The sequence below is a fragment of the Ranitomeya imitator genome, chromosome 2 (assembly GCF_032444005.1).
Source record: "Ranitomeya imitator isolate aRanImi1 chromosome 2, aRanImi1.pri, whole genome shotgun sequence".
Lineage (NCBI taxonomy): Eukaryota > Metazoa > Chordata > Amphibia > Anura > Dendrobatidae > Ranitomeya > Ranitomeya imitator.
Window position 1 is genome coordinate 500,389,042 of NC_091283.1, and position 27,990 is coordinate 500,417,031.

A 27,990-nucleotide genomic window follows, 5' to 3' on the forward strand; every position below is an offset into this window, starting at 1 on the left:
ACTCCCACATACATACATGCTGCTGACATGACTCCCACATACATACATGCTGCTCACATGACTCCCACATACTGTGGGGCAAAAAAGTATTTAGTCAGTCAGCAATAGTGCAAGTTCCACCACTTAAAAAGATAAGAGGAGTCTGTAATTTACATCATAGGTAGACCTCAACTATGGGAGACAAACTGAGAAAAAAAAATCCAGAAAATCACATTGTCTGTTTTTTTAACATTTTATTTGCATATTATGGTGGAAAATAAGTATTTGGTCAGAAACAAAATTTCATCTCAATACTTTGTAATATATCCTTTGTTGGCAATGACAGAGGTCAAACGTTTTCTGTAAGTATTCACAAGGTTGCCACACACTGTTATTGGTATGTTGGCCCATTCCTCCATGCAGATCTCCTCTAGAGCATTGATAGTTTTGGCTTTTCACTTGGCAACACGGACTTTCAACTCCCTCCAAAGGTTTTCTATAGGGTTGAGATCTGGAGACTGGCTAGGCCACTCCAGAACCTTGAAATGCTTCTTACGAAGCCACTCCTTCGTTGCCCTGGCGGTGTGCTTTGGATCATTGTCATGTTGAAAGAACCAGCCACGTTTCATCTTCAATGCCCTTGCTGATGGAAGGAGGTTTGCACTCAAAATCTCACGATACATGGCCCCATTCATTCTTTCATGTACCCGGATCAGTCGTCCTGGCCCCTTTGCAGAGAAACAGCCCCAAAGCATGATGTTTCCACCACCATGCTTTACAGTAGGTATGGTGTTTGATGGATGCAACTCAGTATTCTTTTTCCTCCAAACACGACAAGTTGTGTTTCTACCAAACAGTTCCAGTTTGGTTTCATCAGACCATAGGACATTCTCCCAAAACTCCTCTGGATCATCCAAATGCTCTCTAGCAGACTTCAGACGGGCCCGGACATGTACTGGCTTAAGCAGTGGGACACGTCTGGCACTGCAGGATCTGAGTCCATGGTGCCGTAGTGTGTTACTTATGGTAGGCCTTGTTACATTGGTCCCAGCTCTCTGTAGTTCATTCACTAGGTCCCCCCGCATGGTTCTGGGATTTTTGCTCACCGTTCTTGTGATCATTCTGACCCCACGGGGTGGGATTTTGCGTGGAGCCCCAGATCGAGGGAGATTATCAGTGGTCTTGTATGTCTTCCATTTTCTAATTATTGCTCCCACTGTTGATTTCTTCACTCCAAGCTGGTTGGCTATTGCAGATTCAGTCTTCCCAGCCTGGTGCAGGGCTACAATTTTGTTTCTGGTGTCCTTTGACAGCTCTTTGGTCTTCACCATAGTGGAGTTTGGAGTCAGACTGTTTGAGGGTGTGCACAGGTGTCTTTTTATACTGATAACAAGTTTAAACAGGTGCCATTATTACAGGTAATGAGTGGAGGAAAGAAGAGACTCTTAAAGAAGAAGTTACAGGTCTGTGAGAGCCAGAAATCTTGATTGTTTGTTTCTGACCAAATACTTATTTTCCACCATAATATGCAAATAAAATGATAAAAAAACAGACAATGTGATTTTCTGGATTTTTTTTTCTCAGTTTGTCTCCCATAGTTGAGGTCTACCTATGATGTAAATTACAGACGCCTCTCATCTTTTTAAGTGGTGGAACTTGCACTATTGCTGCCTGACTACATACTTTTTTGCCCCACTGTACATACATGCCACACACATGACTTCCACATACATACATTCTGCTGACATGACTCACACATATACACATGCTGCACACATGACTCCCACAGACATAAATGCTGCACACATGACTCCCACATACATACATTCTGCTGACATGACTCCCACATACATACATGCTGCTCACATGACTCCCACATACATACATGCTGCTCACATGACTCCCACATACAAACATGCTGCTCACATGACTCCCACATCCATACATGCTGCTCACATGACTCCCACATACATACATGCTGCTCACATGACTCCCACATACATACATGCTGCTCACATGACTCCCACATACATACATGCTGCTCACATGACTCCTACATACATACATTCTGCAAACATGACTCCCACATACATACATGCTGCTCACATGACTCCCACATACATACATGCTGCTCACATGACTCCCACAGACATACATGCTGCTCACATGACTCCTACATACATACATTCTGCAAACATGACTCCCACATACATACATGCTGCTCACATGACTCCCACATACATGCATGCTGCTCACATGACTCCCACATACATACATGCTGCACACATGACTCCCACATACATACATTCTGCAAACATGACTCCCACATACATACATACATGCTGCTCACATGACTCCACATACATACATGCTGCTCACATGACTCCCACATACATACATGCTGCACACATGACTCCCACATACATACATTCTGCTGACATGACTCACACATACACACATGCTGCACACATGACTTCCACATACATACATGCTGCTCACATGACTCCACATACATACATGCTGCTCACATGACTCCCACATACATACATGCTGCTCACATGACTCCCACATACATACATGCTGCTCACATGACTCCCACATACATACATGCTGCTCACATGACTCCCACATACATACATGCTGCTCACATGACTCCTACATACATACATTCTGCAAACATGACTCCCACATACATACATGCTGCTCACATGACTGCCACAGACATACATGCTGCACACATGACTCCCACATACATACATTCTGCTGACATGACTCACACATACACACATGCTGCACACATGACTCCCACATACATACATGCTGCTCACATGACTCCCACAGACATACATGCTGCACACATGACTCCCACATACATACATTCTGCTGACATGACTCCCACATACATACAGGCTGCTCACATGACTCCCACATACATACATGCTGCACACATGACTCCCACATACATATATGCTGCACACATGACTCACACATACACATATGCTGCACACATGACTCACACATACAAACATTCTGCTGACATGACTCCCACATACATACATTCTGCTCACATGACTCCCACATACATACATTCTGCTCACATGACTCCCACATACATACATGCTGCACACATGACTCCCACATACATACATGCTGCACACATGACTCCCACATACATACATGCTGCTCACATGACTCCCACAGACATACATTCTGCTGACATGACTCCCACATACATACATGCTGCTCTCATGACTCCCACATACATACATTCTGCTGACATGACTCCCACATACACACATGCTGCTCACATGACTCCCACATACATACATGCTGCTCACATGACTCCCACATATATACATGCTGCTCACATGACTCCCACATACATACATGCTGCTCACATGACTCCCACATACATACATGCTGCTCACATGACTCCCACATACATACATGCTGCTCACAAGACTCCCACATACATACATGCTGCTGACATGACTCCCACATACATACATGCTGCTCTCATGACTCCCACATACATACATGCTGCTCACATGGCTCCCACAGACATACATGCTGCTCACATGACTCCCACAGAAATACATGCTGCTCACATGACTCCTACATACATACATTCTGCAAACATGACTCCCACATACATACATGCTGCTCACATGACTCCCACATACATGCATGCTGCTCACATGACTCCCACATACATACATGCTGCACACATGACTCCCACATACATACATTCTGCAAACATGACTCCCACATACATACATACATGCTGCTCACATGACTCCACATACATACATGCTGCTCACATGACTCCCACATACATACATGCTGCTGACATGACTCACACATACACACATGCTGCACACATGACTCACACATACATACATGCTGCACACATGACTCCTACATACACACATGCTGCACACATGACTCACACATACACACATGCTGCACACATGACTCCCACATACACACATGCTGCACACATGACTCACACATACACACATGCTGCACAAATGACTCACACATACATACATGCTGCACACATGACTCCACATACACACATGCTGCACACATGACTCCCACATACACACATGCTGCTGACATGACTCACACATACACACATGCTGCACACATATCTCACACATACATACATGCTGCACACATGACTCCTACATACACACATGCTGCACACATGACTCACACATACACACATGCTGCACACATGACTCCCACATACACACATGCTGCACACATGACTCACACATACACACATGCTGCACAAATGACTCACACATACATACATGCTGCACACATGACTCCACATACACACATGCTGCACACATGACTCACACATACACACATGCTGCACACATGACTCCCACATACACACATGCTGCACACATGACTCACACATACACACATGCTGCACACATGACTCCCACATACACACATGCTGCACACATGACTCACACATACACACATGCTGCACACATGACTCCACATACACACATGCTGCTCACATGACTGCCACATACATACATGCTGCACACATGACTCACACATACACACATGCTGCACACATGACTCCCACATACATACATGCTGCTCACATGACTCCCACATACATACATTCTGCTGACATGACTCCCACATACATACATGCTGCTCACATGACACCCACATACATACATGCTGCTCACATGACTCCCACATACATACATTCTGCTGACATGACTCCCACATACATACAGGCTGCTCACATGACTCCCACATACATACATGCTGCACACATGACTCCCACATACATATATGCTGCACACATGACTCACACATACAAACATTCTGCTGACATGACTCCCACATACATACATTCTGCTCACATGACTCCCACATACATACATTCTGCTGACATGACTCCCACATACATACATGCTGCTCACATGACTCCCACATACATACATTCTGCTGACATGACTCCCACATACATACAGGCTGCTCACATGACTCCCACATACATACATGCTGCACACATGACTCCCACATACATATATGCTGCACACATGACTCACACATACAAACATTGTGCTGACATGACTCCCACATACATACATTCTGCTCACATGACTCCCACATACATACATTCTGCTGACATGACTCCCACATACATACATGCTGCTCACATGACTCCCACATACATACATTCTGCTGACATGACTCCCACATACATACATGCTGCTCACATGACTCCCACATACATACATGCTGCTCACATGACTCCCACATACATACATTCTGCTGACATGACTCCCACATACATACAGGCTGCTCACATGACTCCCACATACATACATGCTGCACACATGACTCCCACATACATACATGCTGCACACATGACTCCCACATACATACATGCTGCTCACATGACTCCCACAGACATACATTCTGCTGACATGACTCCCACATACATACATGCTGCTCTCATGACTCCCACATACATACATTCTGCTGACATGACTCCCACATACACACATGCTGCTCACATGACTCCCACATACATACATGCTGCTCACATGACTCCCACATATATACATGCTGCTCACATGACTCCCACATACATACATGCTGCTCACATGACTCCCACATACATACATGCTGCTCACATGACTCCCACATACAGTGGGGCAAAAAAGTATTTAGTCAGTCAGCAATAGTGCAAGTTCCACCACTTAAAAAGATGAGAGGCGTCTGTAATTTACATCATAGGTAGACCTCAACTATGGGAGACAAACTGAGAAAAAAAAATCCAGAAAATCACATTGTCTGTTTTTTTATCATTTTATTTGCATATTATGGTGGAAAATAAGTATTTGGTCAGAAACAAAATTTCATCTCAATACTTTGTAATATATCCTTTGTTGGCAATGACAGAGGTCAAACGTTTTCTGTAAGTCTTCACAAGGTTGCCACACACTGTTGTTTGTATGTTGGCCCATTCCTCCATGCAGATCTCCTCTAGAGCAGTGATGTTTTTGGCTTTTCGCTTGGCAACACGGACTTTCAACTCCCTCCAAAGGTTTTCTATAGGGTTGAGATCTGGAGACTGGCTAGGCCACTCCAGGACCTTGAAATGCTTCTTACGAAGCCACTCCTTCGTTGCCCTGGCGGTGTGCTTTGGATCATTGTCATGTTGAAAGACCCAGCCACGTTTCATCTTCAATGCCCTTGCTGATGGAAGGAGGTTTGCACTCAAAATCTCACGATACATGGCCCCATTCATTCTTTCATGTACCCAGATCAGTCGTCCTGGCACCTTTGCAGAGAAACAGCCCCAAAGCATGATGTTTCCACCACCATGCTTTACAGTAGGTATGGTGTTTGATGGATGCAACTCAGTATTCTTTTTCCTCCAAACACGACAAGTTGTGTTTCTACCAAACAGTTCCAGTTTGGTTTCATCAGACCATAGGACATTCTACCAAAACTCCTCTGGATCATCCAAATGCTCTCTAGCAAACTTCAGACGGGCCCGGACATGTACTGGCTTAAGCAGTGGGACACGTCTGGCACTGCAGGATCTGAGTCCATGGTGGCATAGTGTGTTACTTATGGTAGGCCTTGTTACATTGGTCCCAGCTCTCTGCAGTTCATTCACTAGGTCCCCCCACGTGGTTCTGGGATTTTTGCTCACCGTTCTTGTGATCATTCTGACCCCACGTGGTGGGATTTTGCGTGGAGCCCCAGATCGAGGGAGATTATCAGTGGTCTTGTATGTCTTCCATTTTCTAATTATTGCTCCCACTGTTGATTTCTTTACTCCAAGCTGGTTGGCTATTGCAGATTCAGTCTTCCCAGCCTGGTGCAGGGCTACAATTTTTTTTCTGGTGTCCTTTGACAGCTCTTTGGTCTTCCCCATAGTGGAGTTTGGAGTCAGACTGTTTGAGGGTGTGCACAGGTGTCTTTTTATACTGATAACAAGTTTAAACAGGTGCCATTACTACAGGTAATGAGTGGAGGAAAGAGGAGACTCTTAAAGAAGAAGTTACAGGTCTGTGAGAGCCAGAAATCTTGATTGTTTGTTTCTGACCAAATACTTATTTTCCACCATAATATGCAAATAAATTGTTAAAAAAAACAGACAATGTGATTTTCTGGATTTTTTTTCTCAGTTTGTCTCCCATAGTTGAGGTCTACCTATGATGTAAATTACAGACGCCTCTCATCTTTTTAAGTGGTGGAACTTGCACTATTGCTGACTGACTAAATACTTTTTTGCCCCACTGTACATACATGCTGCTCACATGAATCCCACATACATACATGCTGCTGACATGACTCCCACATACATACATGCTGCTCTCATGACTCCCACATACATACATTCTGCTGACATGACTCCCACATACATACATTCTGCTGACATGACTCCCACATACATACATGCTGCTCACATGACTCCCACATACATACATGCTGCTCACATGACTCCCACATACATACATGCTGCTCACATGACTCCCACATACATACATGCTGCTCACATGACTCCCACATACATACATTCTGCTGACATGACTCCCACATACATACATGCTGCTCACATGACTCCCACATACATACATTCTGCTGACATGACTCCCACATACATACATGCTGCTCACATGACTCCCACATACATACATGCTGCTGACATGACTCCCACATACATACATGCTGCTCACATGACTCCCACATACTGTGGGGCAAAAAAGTATTTAGTCAGTCAGCAATAGTGCAAGTTCCACCACTTAAAAAGATAAGAGGAGTCTGTAATTTACATCATAGGTAGACCTCAACTATGGGAGACAAACTGAGAAAAAAAAATCCAGAAAATCACATTGTCTGTTTTTTTAACATTTTATTTGCATATTATGGTGGAAAATAAGTATTTGGTCAGAAACAAAATTTCATCTCAATACTTTGTAATATATCCTTTGTTGGCAATGACAGAGGTCAAACGTTTTCTGTAAGTCTTCACAAGGTTGCCACACACTGTTATTGGTATGTTGGCCCATTCCTCCATGCAGATCTCCTCTAGAGCATTGATAGTTTTGGCTTTTCACTTGGCAACACGGACTTTCAACTCCCTCCAAAGGTTTTCTATAGGGTTGAGATCTGGAGACTGGCTAGGCCACTCCAGAACCTTGAAATGCTTCTTACGAAGCCACTCCTTCGTTGCCCTGGCGGTGTGCTTTGGATCATTGTCATGTTGAAAGAACCAGCCACGTTTCATCTTCAATGCCCTTGCTGATGGAAGGAGGTTTGCACTCAAAATCTCACGATACATGGCCCCATTCATTCTTTCATGTACCCGGATCAGTCGTCCTGGCCCCTTTGCAGAGAAACAGCCCCAAAGCATGATGTTTCCACCACCATGCTTTACAGTAGGTATGGTGTTTGATGGATGCAACTCAGTATTCCTTTTCCTCCAAACACGACAAGTTGTGTTTCTACCAAACAGTTCCAGTTTGGTTTCATCAGACCATAGGACATTCTCCCAAAACTCCTCTGGATCATCCAAATGCTCTCTAGCAGACTTCAGACGGGCCCGGACATGTACTGGCTTAAGCAGTGGGACACGTCTGGCACTGCAGGATCTGAGTCCATGGTGCCGTAGTGTGTTACTTATGGTAGGCCTTGTTACATTGGTCCCAGCTCTCTGTAGTTCATTCACTAGGTCCCCCCGCATGGTTCTGGGATTTTTGCTCACCGTTCTTGTGATCATTCTGACCCCACGGGGTGGGATTTTGCGTGGAGCCCCAGATCGAGGGAGATTATCAGTGGTCTTGTATGTCTTCCATTTTCTAATTATTGCTCCCACTGTTGATTTCTTCACTCCAAGCTGGTTGGCTATTGCAGATTCAGTCTTCCCAGCCTGGTGCAGGGCTACAATTTTGTTTCTGGTGTCCTTTGACAGCTCTTTGGTCTTCACCATAGTGGAGTTTGGAGTCAGACTGTTTGAGGGTGTGCACAGGTGTCTTTTTATACTGATAACAAGTTTAAACAGGTGCCATTATTACAGGTAATGAGTGGAGGAAAGAAGAGACTCTTAAAGAAGAAGTTACAGGTCTGTGAGAGCCAGAAATCTTGATTGTTTGTTTCTGACCAAATACTTATTTTCCACCATAATATGCAAATAAAATGATAAAAAAACAGACAATGTGATTTTCTGGATTTTTTTTTCTCAGTTTGTCTCCCATAGTTGAGGTCTACCTATGATGTAAATTACAGACGCCTCTCATCTTTTTAAGTGGTGGAACTTGCACTATTGCTGACTGACTACATACTTTTTTGCCCCACTGTACATACATGCCACACACATGACTCCCACATACATACATTCTGCTGACATGACTCACACATATACACATGCTGCACACATGACTCCCACAGACATAAATGCTGCACACATGACTCCCACATACATACATTCTGCTGACATGACTCCCACATACATACATGCTGCTCACATGACTCCCACATACATTCATGCTGCTCACATGACTCCCACATACAAACATGCTGCTCACATGACTCCCACATCCATACATGCTGCTCACATGACTCCCACATACATACATGCTGCTCACATGACTCCCACATACATACATGCTGCTCACATGACTCCCACATACATACATGCTGCTCACATGACTCCTACATACATACATTCTGCAAACATGACTCCCACATACATACATGCTGCTCACATGACTCCCACAGACATACATGCTGCTCACATGACTCCCACAGACATACATGCTGCTCACATGACTCCTACATACATACATTCTGCAAACATGACTCCCACATACATACATGCTGCTCACATGACTCCCACATACATGCATGCTGCTCACATGACTCCCACATACATACATGCTGCACACATGACTCCCACATACATACATTCTGCAAACATGACTCCCACATACATACATACATGCTGCTCACATGACTCCACATACATACATGCTGCTCACATGACTCCCACAGACATACATGCTGCTCACATGACTCCTACATACATACATTCTGCAAACATGACTCCCACATACATACATGCTGCTCACATGACTCCCACATACATGCATGCTGCTCACATGACTCCCACATACATACATGCTGCACACATGACTCCCACATACATACATTCTGCAAACATGACTCCCACATACATACATACATGCTGCTCACATGACTCCACATACATACATGCTGCTCACATGACTCCCACATACATACATGCTGCACACATGACTCCCACATACATACATTCTGCTGACATGACTCACACATACACACATGCTGCACACATGACTTCCACATACATACATGCTGCTCACATGACTCCACATACATACATGCTGCTCACATGACTCCCACATACATACATGCTGCTCACATGACTCCCACATACATACATGCTGCTCACATGACTCCCACATACATACATGCTGCTCACATGACTCCCACATACATACATGCTGCTCACATGACTCCTACATACATACATTCTGCAAACATGACTCCCACATACATACATGCTGCTCACATGACTCCCACAGACATACATGCTGCACACATGACTCCCACATACATACATTCTGCTGACATGACTCACACATACACACATGCTGCACACATGACTCCCACATACATACATTCTGCTGACATGACTCCCACATACATACAGGCTGCTCACATGACTCCCACATACATACATGCTGCACACATGACTCCCACATACATATATGCTGCACACATGACTCACACATACACATATGCTGCACACATGACTCACACATACAAACATTCTGCTGACATGACTCCCACATACATACATTCTGCTCACATGACTCCCACATACATACATTCTGCTCACATGACTCCCACATACATACATGCTGCACACATGACTCCCACATACATACATGCTGCACACATGACTCCCACATACATACATGCTGCTCACATGACTCCCACAGACATACATTCTGCTGACATGACTCCCACATACATACATGCTGCTCTCATGACTCCCACATACATACATTCTGCTGACATGACTCCCACATACACACATGCTGCTCACATGACTCCCACATACATACATGCTGCTCACATGACTCCCACATATATACATGCTGCTCACATGACTCCCACATACATACATGCTGCTCACATGACTCCCACATACATACATGCTGCTCACATGACTCCCACATACATACATGCTGCTCACAAGACTCCCACATACATACATGCTGCTGACATGACTCCCACATACATACATGCTGCTCTCATGACTCCCACATACATACATGCTGCTCACATGGCTCCCACAGACATACATGCTGCTCACATGACTCCCACAGAAATACATGCTGCTCACATGACTCCTACATACATACATTCTGCAAACATGACTCCCACATACATACATGCTGCTCACATGACTCCCACATACATGCATGCTGCTCACATGACTCCCACATACATACATGCTGCACACATGACTCCCACATACATACATTCTGCAAACATGACTCCCACATACATACATACATGCTGCTCACATGACTCCACATACATACATGCTGCTCACATGACTCCCACATACATACATGCTGCACACATGACTCCCACATACATACATTCTGCTGACATGACTCACACATACACACATGCTGCACACATGACTCCCACATACATACATGCTGCTCACATGACTCCCACATACATACTTGCTGCTCACATGACTCCCACATACATACTTGCTGCTCACATGACTCCCACATACATACATGCTGCTCACATGACTCCCACATACATACTTGCTGCTCACATGACTCCCACATACAAACATTCTGCTGACATGACTCCCACATACATACATGCTGCTCACATGACTCCCACATACATACATGCTGCTCACATGACTCCTACATACATACATTCTGCAAACATGACTCCCACATACATACATGCTGCTCACATGACTCCCACAGACATACATGCTGCTCACATGACTCCCACATACATACATGCTGCTCACATTACTCCTACATACATACATTCTGCAAACATGACTCCCACATACATACATGCTGCTCACATGACTCCACATACATACATGCTGCTCACATGATGCGCACATACATACATGCTGCACACATGACTCCCACATACATACATTCTGCTGACATGACTCACACATACACACATGCTGCACACATGACTCCCACAGACATACATGCTGCACACATGACTCCCACATACATACGTTCTGCTGACATGACTCACACATACATACATGCTGCAGACATGACTCCCTCATACATACGTTCTGCTCACATGACTCCCGCATACATGCATGCTGTTCACATGACTCCCGCATACATACATTCTGCTGACATGACTCCCACATACATACATGCTGCTCACATGACTCCCACATACATACATTATGCTCACATGACTCCCTCATACATACATTCTGCTGACATGACTCCCACATACATACATGCTGCTCACATGACTCCCACATACATACATGCTGCACACATGACTCCCACATACATACAGTACAGACCAAAAGTTTGGACACACCTTCTCATTTAAAGATTTTTCTGTATTTTCATGGCTATGAAAAGTGTACATTCACACTGAAGGCATCAAAACTATGAATTAACACACGAGGAATTATATACTTAACAAAAACGTGTGAAACAACTGAAATTATGTCTTATATTCTAGGTTCTTCAAAGTAGCCACCTTTTGCTTTGATGACTGCTTTGCACAGTCTTGGCATTCTCTTGATGAGCTTCAATTGGTAGTCACCGGGAATGGTCTTCCAACAATCTTGAAGGAGTTCCCAGAGATGCTTAGCCCTTGTTGGCCCTTTTGCCTTCACTCTGCGGTCCAGCTCACCCCAAACAATCTTGATTGGGTTCAGGTCTGGAATCTGTGGAGGCCAGGTCATCTGGCGTAGCACCCCATCACTCTCCTTCTTGGTCAAATACAGCCTGGAGGTGTGTTTGGGGTCATTGTCCTGTTGAAAAATAAATGATGGTCCAACTAAATGCAAACCGGATGGAATAGCATGCCGCTACAAGATGCTGTGGTAGCCATGCTGGTTCAGTATGCCTTCAATTTTGAATAAATCCCTAACAGTGTCACCAGCAAAGCACCCCCACACCATCACACCTCCTCCTCCATGCTTCACGGTGTGAACCAGTCATGTAGAGTCCATCCATTCACCTTTTCTGCATCGCACAAAGACACGGTGGTTGGAACCAAAGATCTCAACTTTGGACTCATCAGACCAAAGCACAGATTTCCACTGGTCTAATGTCCATTCCTTGTGTTCTTTAGCTCAGACAAGTCTCTTCTGCTTGTTGCCTGTCCTTAGCAGTGGTTTCCTAGCAGCTATTTTACCATGAAGGTCTGCTGCACAAAGTCTCCTCTTAACAGTTGTTGTAGAGATGTGTCTGCTGCTAGAACTCTGTGTGGCATTGACCTGGTCTCTAATCTGAGCTGCGAATTCTGAGGCTGGTGACTCAGATAAACTTATCCTCAGAAGGAGAGGTGACCCTTGGTCTTCCTTTCCTGGGGCAGTCCTCATGTCAGCCAGTTTCTTTGTAGCGCTTGATGGCTTTTGCCACTGCACTTGGGGACACTTTCAAAGTTTTCCCAATTTTTCAGACTGACTGACCTTCATTTCTAAACGTAATGATGGCCACTCGTTTTTCTTTACTTAGCTGCTTTTTTCTTGCCATAATACAAATTCTAACAGTCTATTCAGTAGGACTATCAGCTGTGTATCCTCCAGACTTCTGCACAACACAACTGATGGTCCCAACCCCATTTATAAGGCAAGAAATCCAACTTATTAAACCTTACAGGGCACACCTGTGAAGTGAAAACCATTCCCGGTGACTACCTCTTGAAGCTCGTCAAGAGAATGCCAAAAGTGTGAAAAGCAGTCATCAAAGGAAAAGGTGGCTACTTTATGGAACCTAGAATATGACATATTTTCAGTTTTTTCACACTTTTTTGTTAAGTATATGATTGCACATGTGTTAATTCATAGTTTTGATGCCTTCAGTGTGAATGTATAATTTTCATAGTCATGAAAATACAGAAAAATCTTTAAATGAGAAGGTGTGTCCAAACTTTTGGTCTGTACTGTACATGCTGCTCACATGACTCCCACATACATACATGCTGCACACATGACTCCCACATACATACATCCTGCTGACATGACTCCCACATACATACATGCTGCTCACATGACTCCCACATACATACATGCTGCTCTCATGACTTCCACATACATACATTCTGCTGACATGACTCCCACATACATACATGCTGCTCACATGACTCCCACATACATACATGCTGCACACATGACTCCCACATACATACATGCTACTCACATGACTCCCACATACATACGATCTGCTGACATGACTCACACATACATGCATGCTGCTCACATGACTCCCACAGACATACATGCTGCACACATGACTCCCACATACATACATCCTGCTGACATGACTCCCACATACATACATGCTGCTCACATGACTCCCACATACATACATGCTGCTCTCATGACTTCCACATACATACATTCTGCTGACATGACTCCCACATACATACATGCTGCTCACATGACTCCCACATACATACATGCTGCACACATGACTCCCACATACATACATGCTGCTCACATGACTCCCAAATACATACATGCTGCACACATGACTCCCACATACATACATGCTGCTCTCATGACTTCCATATACATACATTCTGCTGACATGACTCCCACATACATAAATGCTGCACACATGACTCCCACATACATACATGCTGCTCACATGACTCCCACATACATACATGCTGCTCACATGACTCCCACATACATACATGCTGCTCACATGACTCCCACATACATACATGCTGCTCACATGACTCCCACATACATACATTCTGCTGACATGACTCCACATACATACATGCTGCACACATGACTCCCACATACATACATTCTGCTGACATGACTCCCACATACATACATGCTGCTCACATGACTCCCACATACATACATGCTGCTCACATGACTCCCACATACATACATGCTGCTCACATGACTCCCACATACATACATTCTGCTGACATGACTCCACATACATACATTCTGCTGACATGACTCCACATACATACATGCTGCTCACATGACTCCCACATACATACATTCTGCTGACATGACTCCCACAGACATACATGCTGCACACATGACTCACACATATATACATGATGCACATATGACTCCCACATACACACAAGCTGCACACATGACTCCCACATACATACATGCTGCACACATGACTCACACATACATGTGTGTGCTGCACACATCACTCACACTCTAAACACCCTGCACACTGTACCTGGCTTCTTCATGCTGACATCCCCATTGTGATAACCACCAGGATTAAGGTGTAGTTAGATTCCACCCACAAAGAACAAAAAGATAAAGCTTGAGAAAGGTCTGTTGACCGAAACGTCGCTACAGGAGGCAGAATAAATGTTAGCTCTTATTTTTTCATCATCCATTATGGCGCTGTCTTTTTGTTCTTTGTGGTCTTGGTACTGTCCGGGATGGTCTCTGTTGTGAATTCTGTGGTCAAGCTCCCTCCTGTGGTCATGAGTGGTACTTTGGCTGGTTCTGTCTATGAGCTTCCTCTGGTGGATGTGAGTAGGGCTGCGGCCTCTGAGTTTCCTTCCTCAGGTGATGAGGTTAAGTCGTTAGGTGCTGCTCTATTTAACTCCACCTAGTTCTTTGTTCCTGGCCTCCAGTCAATGTTCCAGTGTTGGTCTAGCTCTCTCCTGGATCGTTCTTGTGGCCTGTCTGCCCTGCATAAGCTAAGTTTTGCTTGTGTTACTTTTGTTTGCTATATTTTCTGTCCAGCTTGCTATATTGTTTTTTCTTGCTTGCTGGTAGCTCTGAGACGCAGAGGGAGCACCTCCGTACCGTTAGTCGGTGCGGAGGGTCTTTTTGCCCCTCTGCGTGGTTGTTTGTAGGTTTTTGTGCTGACCGCAAAGCTATCTTTCCTATCCTCGGTCTATTCAGTAAGTCGGGCCTCACTTTGCTAAAATCTATTTCATCTCTGTGTTTGTATTTTCATCTTACTCACAGTCATTATATGTGGGGGCTGCCTTTTCCTTTGGGGAATTTCTCTGAGGCAAGGTAGGCTTATTTTTCTATCTTCAGGGCTAGCTAGTTTCTCAGGCTGTGCCCGAGGCGCCTAGGTTTTTGTTAGGAGCGCTCCACGGCTACCTCTAGTGTGGTTTGATAGGATTAGGGATTGCGGTCAGCAGAGTTTCCACGTCTCAGAGCTCGTCCTATGTTAGTAACTATCAGGTCACTTTGTGTGCTCTTAACCACTAGGTCCATTGTGGTTCTGAATCACCTGTTCATAACAGTACTGGAGGCCCCAAAGTACTAATGCTTCTCAATAAAGGAAAAAGAGAAGTTCTGAGACCATTTTTTTTTCTCTGTACTGTGTTTTGTCTTTCTTTTCCCCTAGACATTTGGGTGGTTCAGTACACAGGTGTAGTGATGGACATTAAAGGTCTGTCTTCTTGTATGGATCATCTCACTGCAAGAGTACAAAATATTCAAGACTTTGTGGTTCAGAATTCTATGTTAGAACCAAGAATTCCTATTCCTGATTTGTTTTCTGGAGATAGAGCTAAGTTTCTGAGTTTTAAGAATAATTGTAAACTGTTTCTGGCTTTGAAACCCCGCTCCTCTGGTGACCCAGTTCAACAAGTTAAGATCATTATTTCTTTATTACGTGGCGACCCTCAAGACTGGGCATTTTCCCTTGCGCCAGGAGATCCTGCATTATGTAATATTGATGCGTTTTTTCTGGTGCTCGGTTTGCTGTATGATGAACCTAATTCAGTGGATCAGGCAGAGAAAAATTTGCTGGCTCTGTGTCAGGGTCAGGATGAGGTAGAGATATATTGTCAGAAGTTTAGGAAGTGGTCTGTGCTCACTCAATGGAATGAATGTGCGCTGGCAGCAATTTTCAGAAAAGGTCTCTATGAAGCCCTTAAGGATGTCATGGTGGGATTTCCTATGCCTGCTGGTCTGAATGAGTCTATGTCTTTGGCCATTCAGATCGGTCGACGCTTGCGTGAGCGTAAAACTGTGCACCATTTGGCGGTATTATCTGAGCATGGACCTGAGCCTATGCAGTGCGATAGGACTTTGACCAGAGCTGAACGGCAAGAACACAGACGTCAGAATGGGCTGTGTTTTTACTGTGGTGATTCCACTCATGCTATCTCCGATTGTCCTAAGCGCACTAAGCGGTTCGCTAGGTCTGCCACCATTGGTACGGTACAGTCGAAATTTCTTTTGTCCGTTACTTTGATCTGCTCTTTGTCATCCTATTCTGTCATGGCATTTGTGGATTCAGGCGCTGCCCTGAATTTGATGGACTTGGAGTATGCTAGGCGCTGTGGGTTTTTCTTGGAGCCCTTGCAGTATCCTATTCCATTGAGAGGAATTGATGCTACGCCTTTGGCCAAGAATAAGCCTCAGTACTGGACCCAGCTGACCATGTGCATGGCTCCTGCGCATCAGGAGGATATTCGCTTTTTGGTGTTGCATAATCTGCATGATGTGGTCGTGTTGGGGTTGCCATGGCTACAAGTCCATAACCCAGTATTGGATTGGAAATCAATGTCTGTGTCCAGCTGGGGTTGTCAGGGGGTATATGGTGATGTTCCATTTTTGTCTATTTCATCATCCACCCCTTCTGAGGTCCCAGAGTTCTTGTCGGATTACCGGGATGTATTTGATGAGCCCAAGTCCAGTGCCCTACCTCCGCATAGGGATTGTGATTGTGCTATCGATTTGATTCCTGGTAGTAAGTTTCCTAAAGGTCGACTGTTTAATTTGTCTGTGCCTGAGCACGCCGCTATGCGGAGTTACGTAAAGGAATCCTTGGAGAAGGGTCATATTCGCCCGTCGTCGTCGCCATTGGGAGCAGGGTTCTTTTTTGTGGCCAAGAAGGATGGTTCACTGAGACCTTGTATTGATTACCGCCTTCTAAATAAAATCACGGTCAAATTTCAGTACCCCTTGCCGCTGCTGTCTGATTTGTTTGCTCGGATTAAGGGGGCTAGTTGGTTCACCAAGATAGATCTTCGTGGTGCGTATAATCTTGTGCGCATTAAACAGGGCGATGAATGGAAAACAGCATTTAATACGCCCGAGGGCCATTTTGAGTACCTGGTTATGCCATTCGTGCTTTCTAATGCTCCATCAGTGTTTCAGTCCTTTATGCATGACATCTTCCGAGAGTACCTGGATAAATTCCTGATTGTATACTTGGATGATATTTTGGTCTTCTCGGATGATTGGGAGTCTCACGTGAAGCAGGTCAGAATGGTGTTCCAGGTCCTGCGTGAAAATTCTTTGTTTGTGAAGGGGTCAAAGTGTCTCTTTGGTGTTCAGAAGGTTTCATTTTTGGGTTTCATTTTTTCCCCTTCTACTATCGAGATGGACCCTGTTAAAGTTCAGGCCAATTATGATTGGACTCAGCCGACGTCTCTGAAGAGTCTGCAAAAGTTCCTGGGCTTTGCTAATTTTTATCGTCGCTTCATCAATAATTTTTCTAGTATTGCTAAACCGTTGACTGATTTAACCAAGAAGGGTGCTGATGTGGTCAATTGGTCTTCTGCTGCTGTGGAAGCTTTTCAAGAGTTGAAGCGTCGTTTTTCTTCTGCCCCTGTGTTGTGCCAACCAGATGTTTCGCTCCCGTTCCAGGTCGAGGTTGATGCTTCTGAGATTGGAGCAGGGGCTGTTTTGTCGCAAAGAAGTTCTGATGGCTCGGTGATGAAACCATGCGCCTTCTTTTCCAGGAAGTTTTCGCCTGCTGAGCGTAATTATGATGTTGGCAATCGAGAGTTGCTGGCCATGAAGTGGGCATTCGAGGAGTGGCGTCATTGGCTTGAAGGAGCTAAGCATCGCGTGGTGGTCTTGACTGATCACAAGAACTTGACTTATCTCGAGTCTGCCAAACGGTTGAATCCTAGACAGGCTCGTTGGTCGCTGTTTTTCTCCCGTTTTGACTTTGTGGTTTCGTACCTTCCGGGCTCTAAAAATGTGAAGGTGGATGCCCTGTCTAGGAGTTTTGTGCCCGACTCTCCGGGTTTGTCTGAGCTGGCGGGTATTCTCAAAGAAGGGGTAATTTTGTCTGCCATCTCCCCTGATTTGCGGCGGGTGCTGCAAAAATTTCAGGCTAATAGACCTGACCGTTGCCCAGCGGAGAAACTGTTTGTCCCTGATAAATGGACGAATAGAGTTATCTCTGAGGTTCATTGTTTGGTGTTGGCTGGTCATCCTGGAATCTTTGGTACCAGAGATTTGGTGGCTAGATCCTTTTGGTGGCCGTCTCTGTCGCGGGATGTGCGTTCGTTTGTGCAGTCCTGTGGGATTTGTGCTCGGGCTAAGCCCTGCTGTTCTCGTGCCAGTGGGTTGCTTTTGCCCTTGCCAGTCCCGAAGAGGCCCTGGACACATATCTCTATGGATTTTATTTCGGATCTTCCCGTCTCTCAAAAAATGTCGGTCATTTGGGTTGTTTGTGATCGCTTCTCTAAGATGGTCCATTTGGTACCCTTGTCTAAATTGCCTTCCTCCTTTGATTTGGTGCCATTGTTCTTCCTGCATGTGGTTCGGTTACATGGCATTCCGGAGAACATCGTTTCTGACAGAGGTTCCCAGTTTGTTTCGAGGTTTTGGCGAGCCTTTTGTGCTAGGATGGGCATTGATTTGTCTTTTTCCTCGGCTTTCCATCCTCAGACTAATGGCCAGACTGAACGAACCAATCAGACCTTGGAAACATATCTGAGATGTTTTGTTTCTGCCGATCAGGATGATTGGGTGACCTTTTTGCCTTTGGCTGAGTTCGCCCTTAATAATCGGGCCAGCTCGGCTACTTTGGTTTTGCCGTTTTTCTGCAATTCTGGTTTCCATCCTCGTTTCTCTTCAGGGCAGGTTTAGTCTTCTGACTGTCCTGGTGTGGATACTGTGGTGGATAGGTTGCAGCAGATTTGGACTCATGTGGTGGACAATTTGACATTGTCTCAGGAGAAGGCTCAACGTTTCGCTAACCGCAGGCACTGTGTGGGTCCCCGACTTCGTGTTGGGGATTTTGGTTTGGTTGTCATCTCGTTATATTCCTATGAAAGTTTCCTCTCCTAAGTTTAAGCCTCGTTTCATTGGTCCGTATAGGATTTCTGAGGTTCTTAATCCTGTGTCTTTTCGTTTGACCCTTCCAGCTTCTTTTTCCATCCATAACGTATTCCATAGGTCATTGTTGCGGAGATACGTGGCACCTGTGGTTCCATCCGTTGATCCTCCTGCCCCGGTTTTGGTTGAGGGGGAGTTGGAGTATATAGTGGAGAAGATTTTGGATTCTCGTATTTCGAGACGGAAACTCCAGTACCTGGTTAAGTGGAAGGGTTATGGTCAGGAAGATAATTCCTGGGTCTTTGCCTCTGATGTTCATGCTGCTGATCTGGTTTGTGCCTTTCATTTGGCTCATCCTGGTCGGCCTGGGGGCTCTGGTGAGGGTTCGGTGACCCCTCCTCAAGGGGGGGTACTGTTGTGAATTCTGTGGTCAAGCTCCCTCCTGTGGTCATGAGTGGTACTTCGGCTGGTTCTGTCTATGAGCTTCCTCTGGTGGATGTGAGTGGGGCTGCGGCCTCTGAGTTTCCTTCCTCAGGTGACGAGGTTAAGTCGTTAGGTGCTGCTCTATTTAACTCCACCTAGTTCTTTGTTCCTGGCCTCCAGTCAATGTTCCAGTGTTGGTCTAGCTCTCTCCTGGATCGTTCTTGTGGCCTGTCTGCCCTGCATAAGCTAAGTTTTGCTTGTGTTACTTTTGTTTGCTATATTTTTTGTCCAGCATGCTATATTGGTTTTTCTTGCTTGCTGGTAGCTCTGAGACGCAGAGGGAGCACCTCCGTACCGTTAGTCGGTGCGGAGGGTCTTTTTGCCCCTCTGCGTGGTTGTTTGTAGGTTTTTGTGCTGACCGCAAAGCTATCTTTCCTATCCTCGGTCTATTCAGTAAGTCGGGCCTCACTTTGCTAAAATCTATTTCATCTCTGTGTTTGTATTTTCATCTTACTCACAGTCATTATATGTGGGGGGCTGCCTTTTCCTTTGGGGAATTTCTCTGAGGCAAGGTAGGCTTATTTTTCTATCTTCAGGGCTAGCTAGTTTCTCAGGCTGTGCCCGAGGCGCCTAGGTTTTTGTTAGGAGCGCTCCACGGCTACCTCTAGTGTGGTTTGATAGGATTAGGGATTGCGGTCAGCAGAGTTTCCACGTCTCAGAGCTCGTCCTATGTTAGTAACTATCAGGTCACTTTGTGTGCTCTTAACCACTAGGTCCATTGTGGTTCTGAATCACCTGTTCATAACAGGTCTCCCTGGTTTTGGACGTGCGCCATTGTGTCTGCTGAGACCTTCAATCTATAAAGAAAAGGGTGCGGTTTTGACTTTCTTTTGTTTAGATTCCACCCACAAGTCACTTCAAGCCATGCCCATCCCCTCAGTAGGCCACACCCCTTAATGTATCACAACACTGCTTATTATTTGAAGCAATTACTGCATCTGCTATCTTTGGGAACACACTATCAGGCTCAGCACCTACAATGCAATTGTGTCCCTTCATTGCACAGCTCACATGGGACCTTCCTCCTGAGTCCCTACTAGCCTCTAAAACATAAAGTAGTACTATACAGTCCAGCCCTCCCCACTCTCAACTGTTCTCTGGGCCACTGGATCTCTTTTTGTTTCCCCTCTGGGTTCTATACTCCCCTCTCCCTTCTCATACAATTGCCTCTACTCTCTCAACTTCACTCGCTAACTTTCCTTACCAAATCCCATCTTGATCTGCTCCTTTTCTCTGTCACACAACGTTCTCCTGCCCAGGATCATCTATCTCTACAGAAAATAATGCATATTCACATGTTTCTTCACCTGTGTATTTGCAGGAGATCAACTCTCTTAGAAGTCAGCTTGGTGCCCGAGTAAACGTGGAATTAGATGCTGCTCCAGCTGTAGACTTAAATAAAGTTCTGTCCGAGATTCGAGAAGAATATGAAAACCTTATGGCAAAGAACTTAAGAGATGTTGAAGCCATGTTCCTTGCAAGGGTAATTGTATTTTCTTACAAGATTTCCTTACATATATCATTTACAAACTAAAGTATGCGCTTACTTGAATTACGCATCTTGCAAATTACCGATTCTATGATATAAAATCTAATATTGACCAGATAATTTTTCAGAATTGATACTCAAGTATGAAGTACAATTTATTATGATCTGTTGTTTTTAGTATACTTAAATCATTAGATATCACCAAGAATCTATTTTTTTTTACTTGGAGGATGACCAGATAAAAATGTAGGGTAACAAAAGCGCATAAGACCATCTGGTGATACCATTTTGGGTACAGGAAAAGTAAAAAGAAGCTGCTCACCTGGGCAGGTTGTGTGTAGGTTGTATGTAGGCACAACGTCTATGAACACCTGAAAATATCAGCTCCTGCCTTGTGGCTGGAGGATGATATTCTTCAGGATGGTTGACCTATTTGGAGGAAATCACGATATCAGGCTGTGCTTCTGTTATGAAGAATCCTTAGGATCAAGAAGAGTTGGTTTTTATTTCCACAACTCGTGTCAAACACTGGACTAGCATCTTTTTCAAGTGAAAGAAACAATTGCAACGTGAAAATGACGCAAGTCCAGTGTTGACAGGAGTTGTGGAAATAAAAACCATTCAACTCATCTGATTTCATGTTATCATCTAAATTGGTCATATTAAAAATATAAAATTCACTAATGGCAATGCTCAATGAAACACCAATGGACCCTGAGTTTGGCATGACTTTGGCAGGATAATATCTATTGTATTAGTATAAGTACAATGCATTTACATCTTTTACAAATGAGCCTTCATCAGTTACATAGTGTATGAAATGTCTAACAAAGGCTCATTTGTAAGAGCTGTAATGCGTTGTCCTTATTATACCAATAAAATCGATATTTTCCTGCCAAAGTCTTTCAGAACTCAGGATCCATTTTTCTTTTCATGGAGCATTACCACAAGTGAATTGTTATCTTATTAAGTGTTGTTTTGTTAAAATTGGTGATCAAGTTGGGTGATTCCATCTGTCGAACAGTGGCGGATTGGTGCTCTTTGACAACGCAGGTATAACACCTACAATGAGTTGTGTCCGCTCACTGCACAACACAATAAGGTAAGAGAATTTGCCTAATTGCTTTATAAGTTAATCATGGTTTCATAGTTACATTGGTTGACAAAAGACTTAAGGTACTGTCACATTAAGCGACGCTGCAGCGATCTAGACAACGATGCCGATCGCTGCAGCGTCGCTGTTTGATTGCTGGAGAGCTGTCACACAGACAGCTCTCCAGCGACCAACGATGCCGGTAACCAGGGTAAACATCGGGTTACTAAGCGCAGGGCCGCGCTTAGTAAACCGATGTTTACCCTGGTTACCATTGTAAAAGTAAAAAAAACACTACATACTTACATTCCTGTCGCGTTCCCCGGCCTCAGCTTCCCTGCTCTGTGTAAGCGCGCTTGCCGGAAAGCAAGAGCGGTGGCGTCACCGCTGTGCTCTGCTTTACGGCCGGCCGGCCGGCCGGCGCTGACACTGGGGGACGCAGGGAAGCTGACGCTGAGGAACGTGACAGGAATGTAAGTATGTAGTGTTTTTTTTACTTTTACATTGGTAACCAGGGTAAACATCGGGTTACTAAGCGTGGCCCAGCGCTTAGTAACCCGATGTTTACCCTGGTTACCAGTGAAGATATCGCTGAATCGGTGTCACACACGCTGATTCAGCAATGTCTGCGGGAGATCCAGCGACGAAATAAAGTCCTGGACTTTCCCCAGTGACCAATGATCTCCCAGCAGGAGCCTGATCGTTGGTCGCTGTCACACATAACGATTTCGTTAACGATATTGTTGCTACGTCACAAAAAGCAACGATATCATTAACGATATCGTTATGTGTGACGGTACCTTTAGGTCCATCAAGGTTCATCAACCTTTCTCCACCAATTAGACATTCACCATTAGACATCCACCTCTCGTGTCTCCCCTTTTCCTCATAGTTTGTAAGCTTGCGAGCAGGGCCCTCATTCCTCCTGGTATCTGTTTTGAACTGTATTTCTGTTATGCTGTAATGTCTATTGTCTGTACAAGTCCCCTCTATAATTTGTAAATGGCTGCGGAATATGTTGGCGCTATATAATTAAAAATTATTATTATTATTATTATTATTCTTTTGTCACTAAATTAATCTTATCATGTCCTATTCTTTACTACAATTATATTTTTCCTACAGAACTGTACTTTCTGGCACTCACCCCATATATCACAATAACATAAAAAATATAATATGAAATGTGCAATCTAGAAATGTCCCGTAAATGAACAAAAGGAGCTGTATAAGATCAAAAACATGGTTGCTTTATTCAAAAACCTGTGCCACATCAGCTCAGTCTCATTAATCTCAATAGATATGAATTGCAATATCAGATATAATCACTGGACAGTTGTACCATTGTTTTTGGAAGAAAGTATCTTTAATTTCTAATCCTCTTCAACTTTTTAAAGCATGGTCTCCAAGATGACTTCTATTCATGTACTTTAGATATAATTAGAAATGAAATCCCAAAATATAATAATTTCTGATCCTGTCTAAATCATTGCAGTGCCACTTGAGTCACCAATAATGTTTTTTCTTCTTACAGTCCGAAGAGCTAAGTAGTCAAGTCCAGTCAAGCTCTGTAAACCTTCAATCAGTGGAAATTGAAATTATTGATCTCAGGCGTACCGTACAGAACCTGGAAATCGACCTGGAGAGTCAATTGAATATGGTACGTAAGATACTTGATTTTACTCAATGGTTTGATCATGCTTGGAATTAATGAAAAACAACTTTTTGATTGACATTTGGAGTTAAATGATAATTGTTTTCAACATGTATTTTGTTTTAATTGCAGAAATCTGCTCTACAAAATAACTTAATCGAAACCAAGGCCAACTACAGCTCCGAACTTGCTCAGCTTCAGAACATGATCGACAATGTTCAGGCAGAACTCGTACAAATCAGATGTGACTTGGAACGCCAAAATGCAGAATATAGAAGTCTTATGGATCAGAAGAACCTGCTTGAAATGGAAATTGCCACTTACAAAAGATTGCTGGAAGAACAGGACAATGTGTAAGTAGAAACCTAAACTACATAAATGTTATGTAGCTAAGTGGTATAAGGTATTAAGTCTCAATGGTAGTAAAAATAGGTTATTTTCCTAGATTTGTATAATTTTCCAGAAATTAGACTTTGGGATTAGTTTTACAGCATCAATAATATCTATTATACATGTTAATCGCAATAATAAGCACAACATTGTGAAATGCTAAGATATCTGAAACAATTGGGTAAGGGTCATAATTGTTTTTTTTTTTTTATTTACAGGGTTAAAGAATCTCCTCAATCTACAGTCTTCCCTCCAAAAGGTAAATTAATTTCACCCAAACTGTATTTATATATCCTGCTGGTAATAGTCATTGTCTTCACAGTATAACTGTTCCCCCTAAACTCACTGCAGCAACACCTTTGTCTATGATACAGGAAAAATATATTTTTGTATTGTGTTAGCCATAAGATTCCCCAGTGGTTGATACCTTTTAATGGCTAACAGAAAAGATGATAAAAAATAGCAAGCTTTTGAGACTACACAGGCCTCTTCATCAGGCTCAGTGTAACACAAAATCTGAAGAGTCACATCTTTATACACAACAGGTCACAGGAAAATGCAGTAAATAAGACAAGTGACGTGAAGTAGAACTGACAATGTGTGAAGGGGAGAACCAGTTGTGGGAGTAAATATTGGAGGAGTTCATATATAAGGAGTGTGAAAGATGTATTATCCTCTGATTGAGGTCTGGTCCATAGTTGTGATGCACCCATGAGGTCTGAGGAGCACATTTCTTAATTGATATACAAAAAACATAAATCCATGCCTCAGATTCATTCCTGCACTGAATGTCAAAGGTTGTCATAAGTTTGTTTTCCCACAATCTTCTGTCTCTTTTGGGATCTGAAGTTACCTTTCAATACCATAATATTTAAATTTTCTTGCCCTCAGTGGTTGATACCTTTTAATGGCTAACTGAAAAGATGGTAACAAATTGCAAGCTGTCGAGACTACTCAGGTCTCTTTATCAGGGGTTGTTCTAAGCTTGATGAAGAGACCTGAGTAGTCTTAAAAGTTTGCAATTTGTTAAAATCTTTTCAGTTAGCCATTAAAAGTTATCTGTTAGGGCTGGCAGAATGCACCAAATATTTTTAAGGAAGCTATAAGCCTGGGGTCCACCGTGCAGAAATGACACCTGCTGCTCGGTAATGGTGGACAATATATGGCAGTATAATGTGAACACACACAGGTTACCTTCAAGTCCTATGTAAGAAGGCGAACCCTGTTGCGTCACTGAGCCACAATACTGCAGAGTGAATGCTAGTGTTTGATCACAGGACTTTACCCCAGGGTCACAGGGTTAGAGTCCCTCCAGACCCACTAGCGCTTGGCGCCGCAACTGCAGTGCCAGAATAAATCTAAAAGCTAATAGATTTAGCGTACTAGGTGCGTGAAGCGTCATTCAGGCAGACGCCACTAACCACCCTAACTAGGGCCTGGAAAGCGCACTGGTTGTGCATGGCGCCTCACTGGCGAACGCTGCTGAAATGACGCAGTATTTCATGTTCTTGTGCTGGATTGCACTATATGGTGCTAGTCAGCTCCAAACACCCAACCACATACAACAACACTAGAGAAGGGGATCATTAGGAGCTTTCACCAGATAGCATACACGCATCCACACACACACGATGTTAGGTTTATACTAGCGCATGGCCGAGTGGCCATACAAACCTTTTATAGCTGGGTCCTTCCGGGACCTTTCCGGTGGTCCAATCAGGGCTGCTCCAGGAACTGAACATGTGATCCCCGACCTCCAATGTGAGGTCATCCCACGGGCATGCTCAGCTGACCGAAAGCAGGACTTAATCCCTGGAGCGTCTGCTCGCTGCTGATTAATGCTGGTTACTATAGCTGAAGCTGTGAGGGCAGAAGTAACCAGATGCACAGCATCAGCTTGAGCAAGTTGCTGGGAGCAACATTTCTGTTGAGCAGGTTCTTCTGCGGCTGGAGAAGAATGAGAGACCGCAGAGGACATGTGCAGCGGCAGGAGGTTGACACCTAACAGTATCAACCACTGAGGACTCGCAAGTTTTAATATTTTTCCATCTACTGGCTAACACGAAGATATACATTTTTCCTCTTTCTAAATTAGCAATTTCATATCCCTGATTCTGTGATCAGGGTTCCAAAATGTTTGGCAACAGGTGGATATATTGTTTTTTCTTTTATTGTGTGATGTTGAGAATTCGTCCTTGTTCTAAGTTTTTGTCCTGTCTCCCCCACATACTAACCCCCATTTGGACATTTGGTACATACAATTAAGAATACTAGATTAGTTGTGGTACAACTAAAAGTAACTGTGATCTTGTGGTCCTGAATGAAGTTGTGGATTTTTATCTTATCCATAGTCATTATAAATGGACAGTAGTGTTGAGCATTCCGATACCGCAAGTATCGGGTATCGGCCGATACTTGCGGCATCGGAATTCCGATACCGAGTTCTGATACTTTTGTGGTATCGGGAATCGGTATCGGATCCATATTAATGTGTAAAATAAAGAATTAAAATAAAAAATATTGATATACTTACCTCTCCGGAGGCCCCTGGACATCAC

The 27,990-nt window shown here is 44.0% G+C and overlaps 1 protein-coding gene across 1 annotated transcript in view; it reads left to right on the plus strand.

Moving 5' to 3' along the window:
• The window catches only part of LOC138666704 (keratin, type I cytoskeletal 19-like), a 79,771-nt gene extending 54,372 nt beyond the window's left edge, over window positions 1-25,399 (plus strand). Inside the window, exons 4-7 of the mRNA XM_069754891.1 lie at window positions 22,128-22,276; window positions 22,424-22,436; window positions 24,923-25,048; window positions 25,175-25,399. Coding sequence (XP_069610992.1) covers window positions 22,128-22,276; window positions 22,424-22,436; window positions 24,923-25,048; window positions 25,175-25,399 — 513 coding nt within the window. The remainder of the gene's footprint in view (window positions 1-22,127; window positions 22,277-22,423; window positions 22,437-24,922; window positions 25,049-25,174) is intronic.
• The last annotated feature ends 2,591 nt before the right edge of the window (window positions 25,400-27,990 follow it).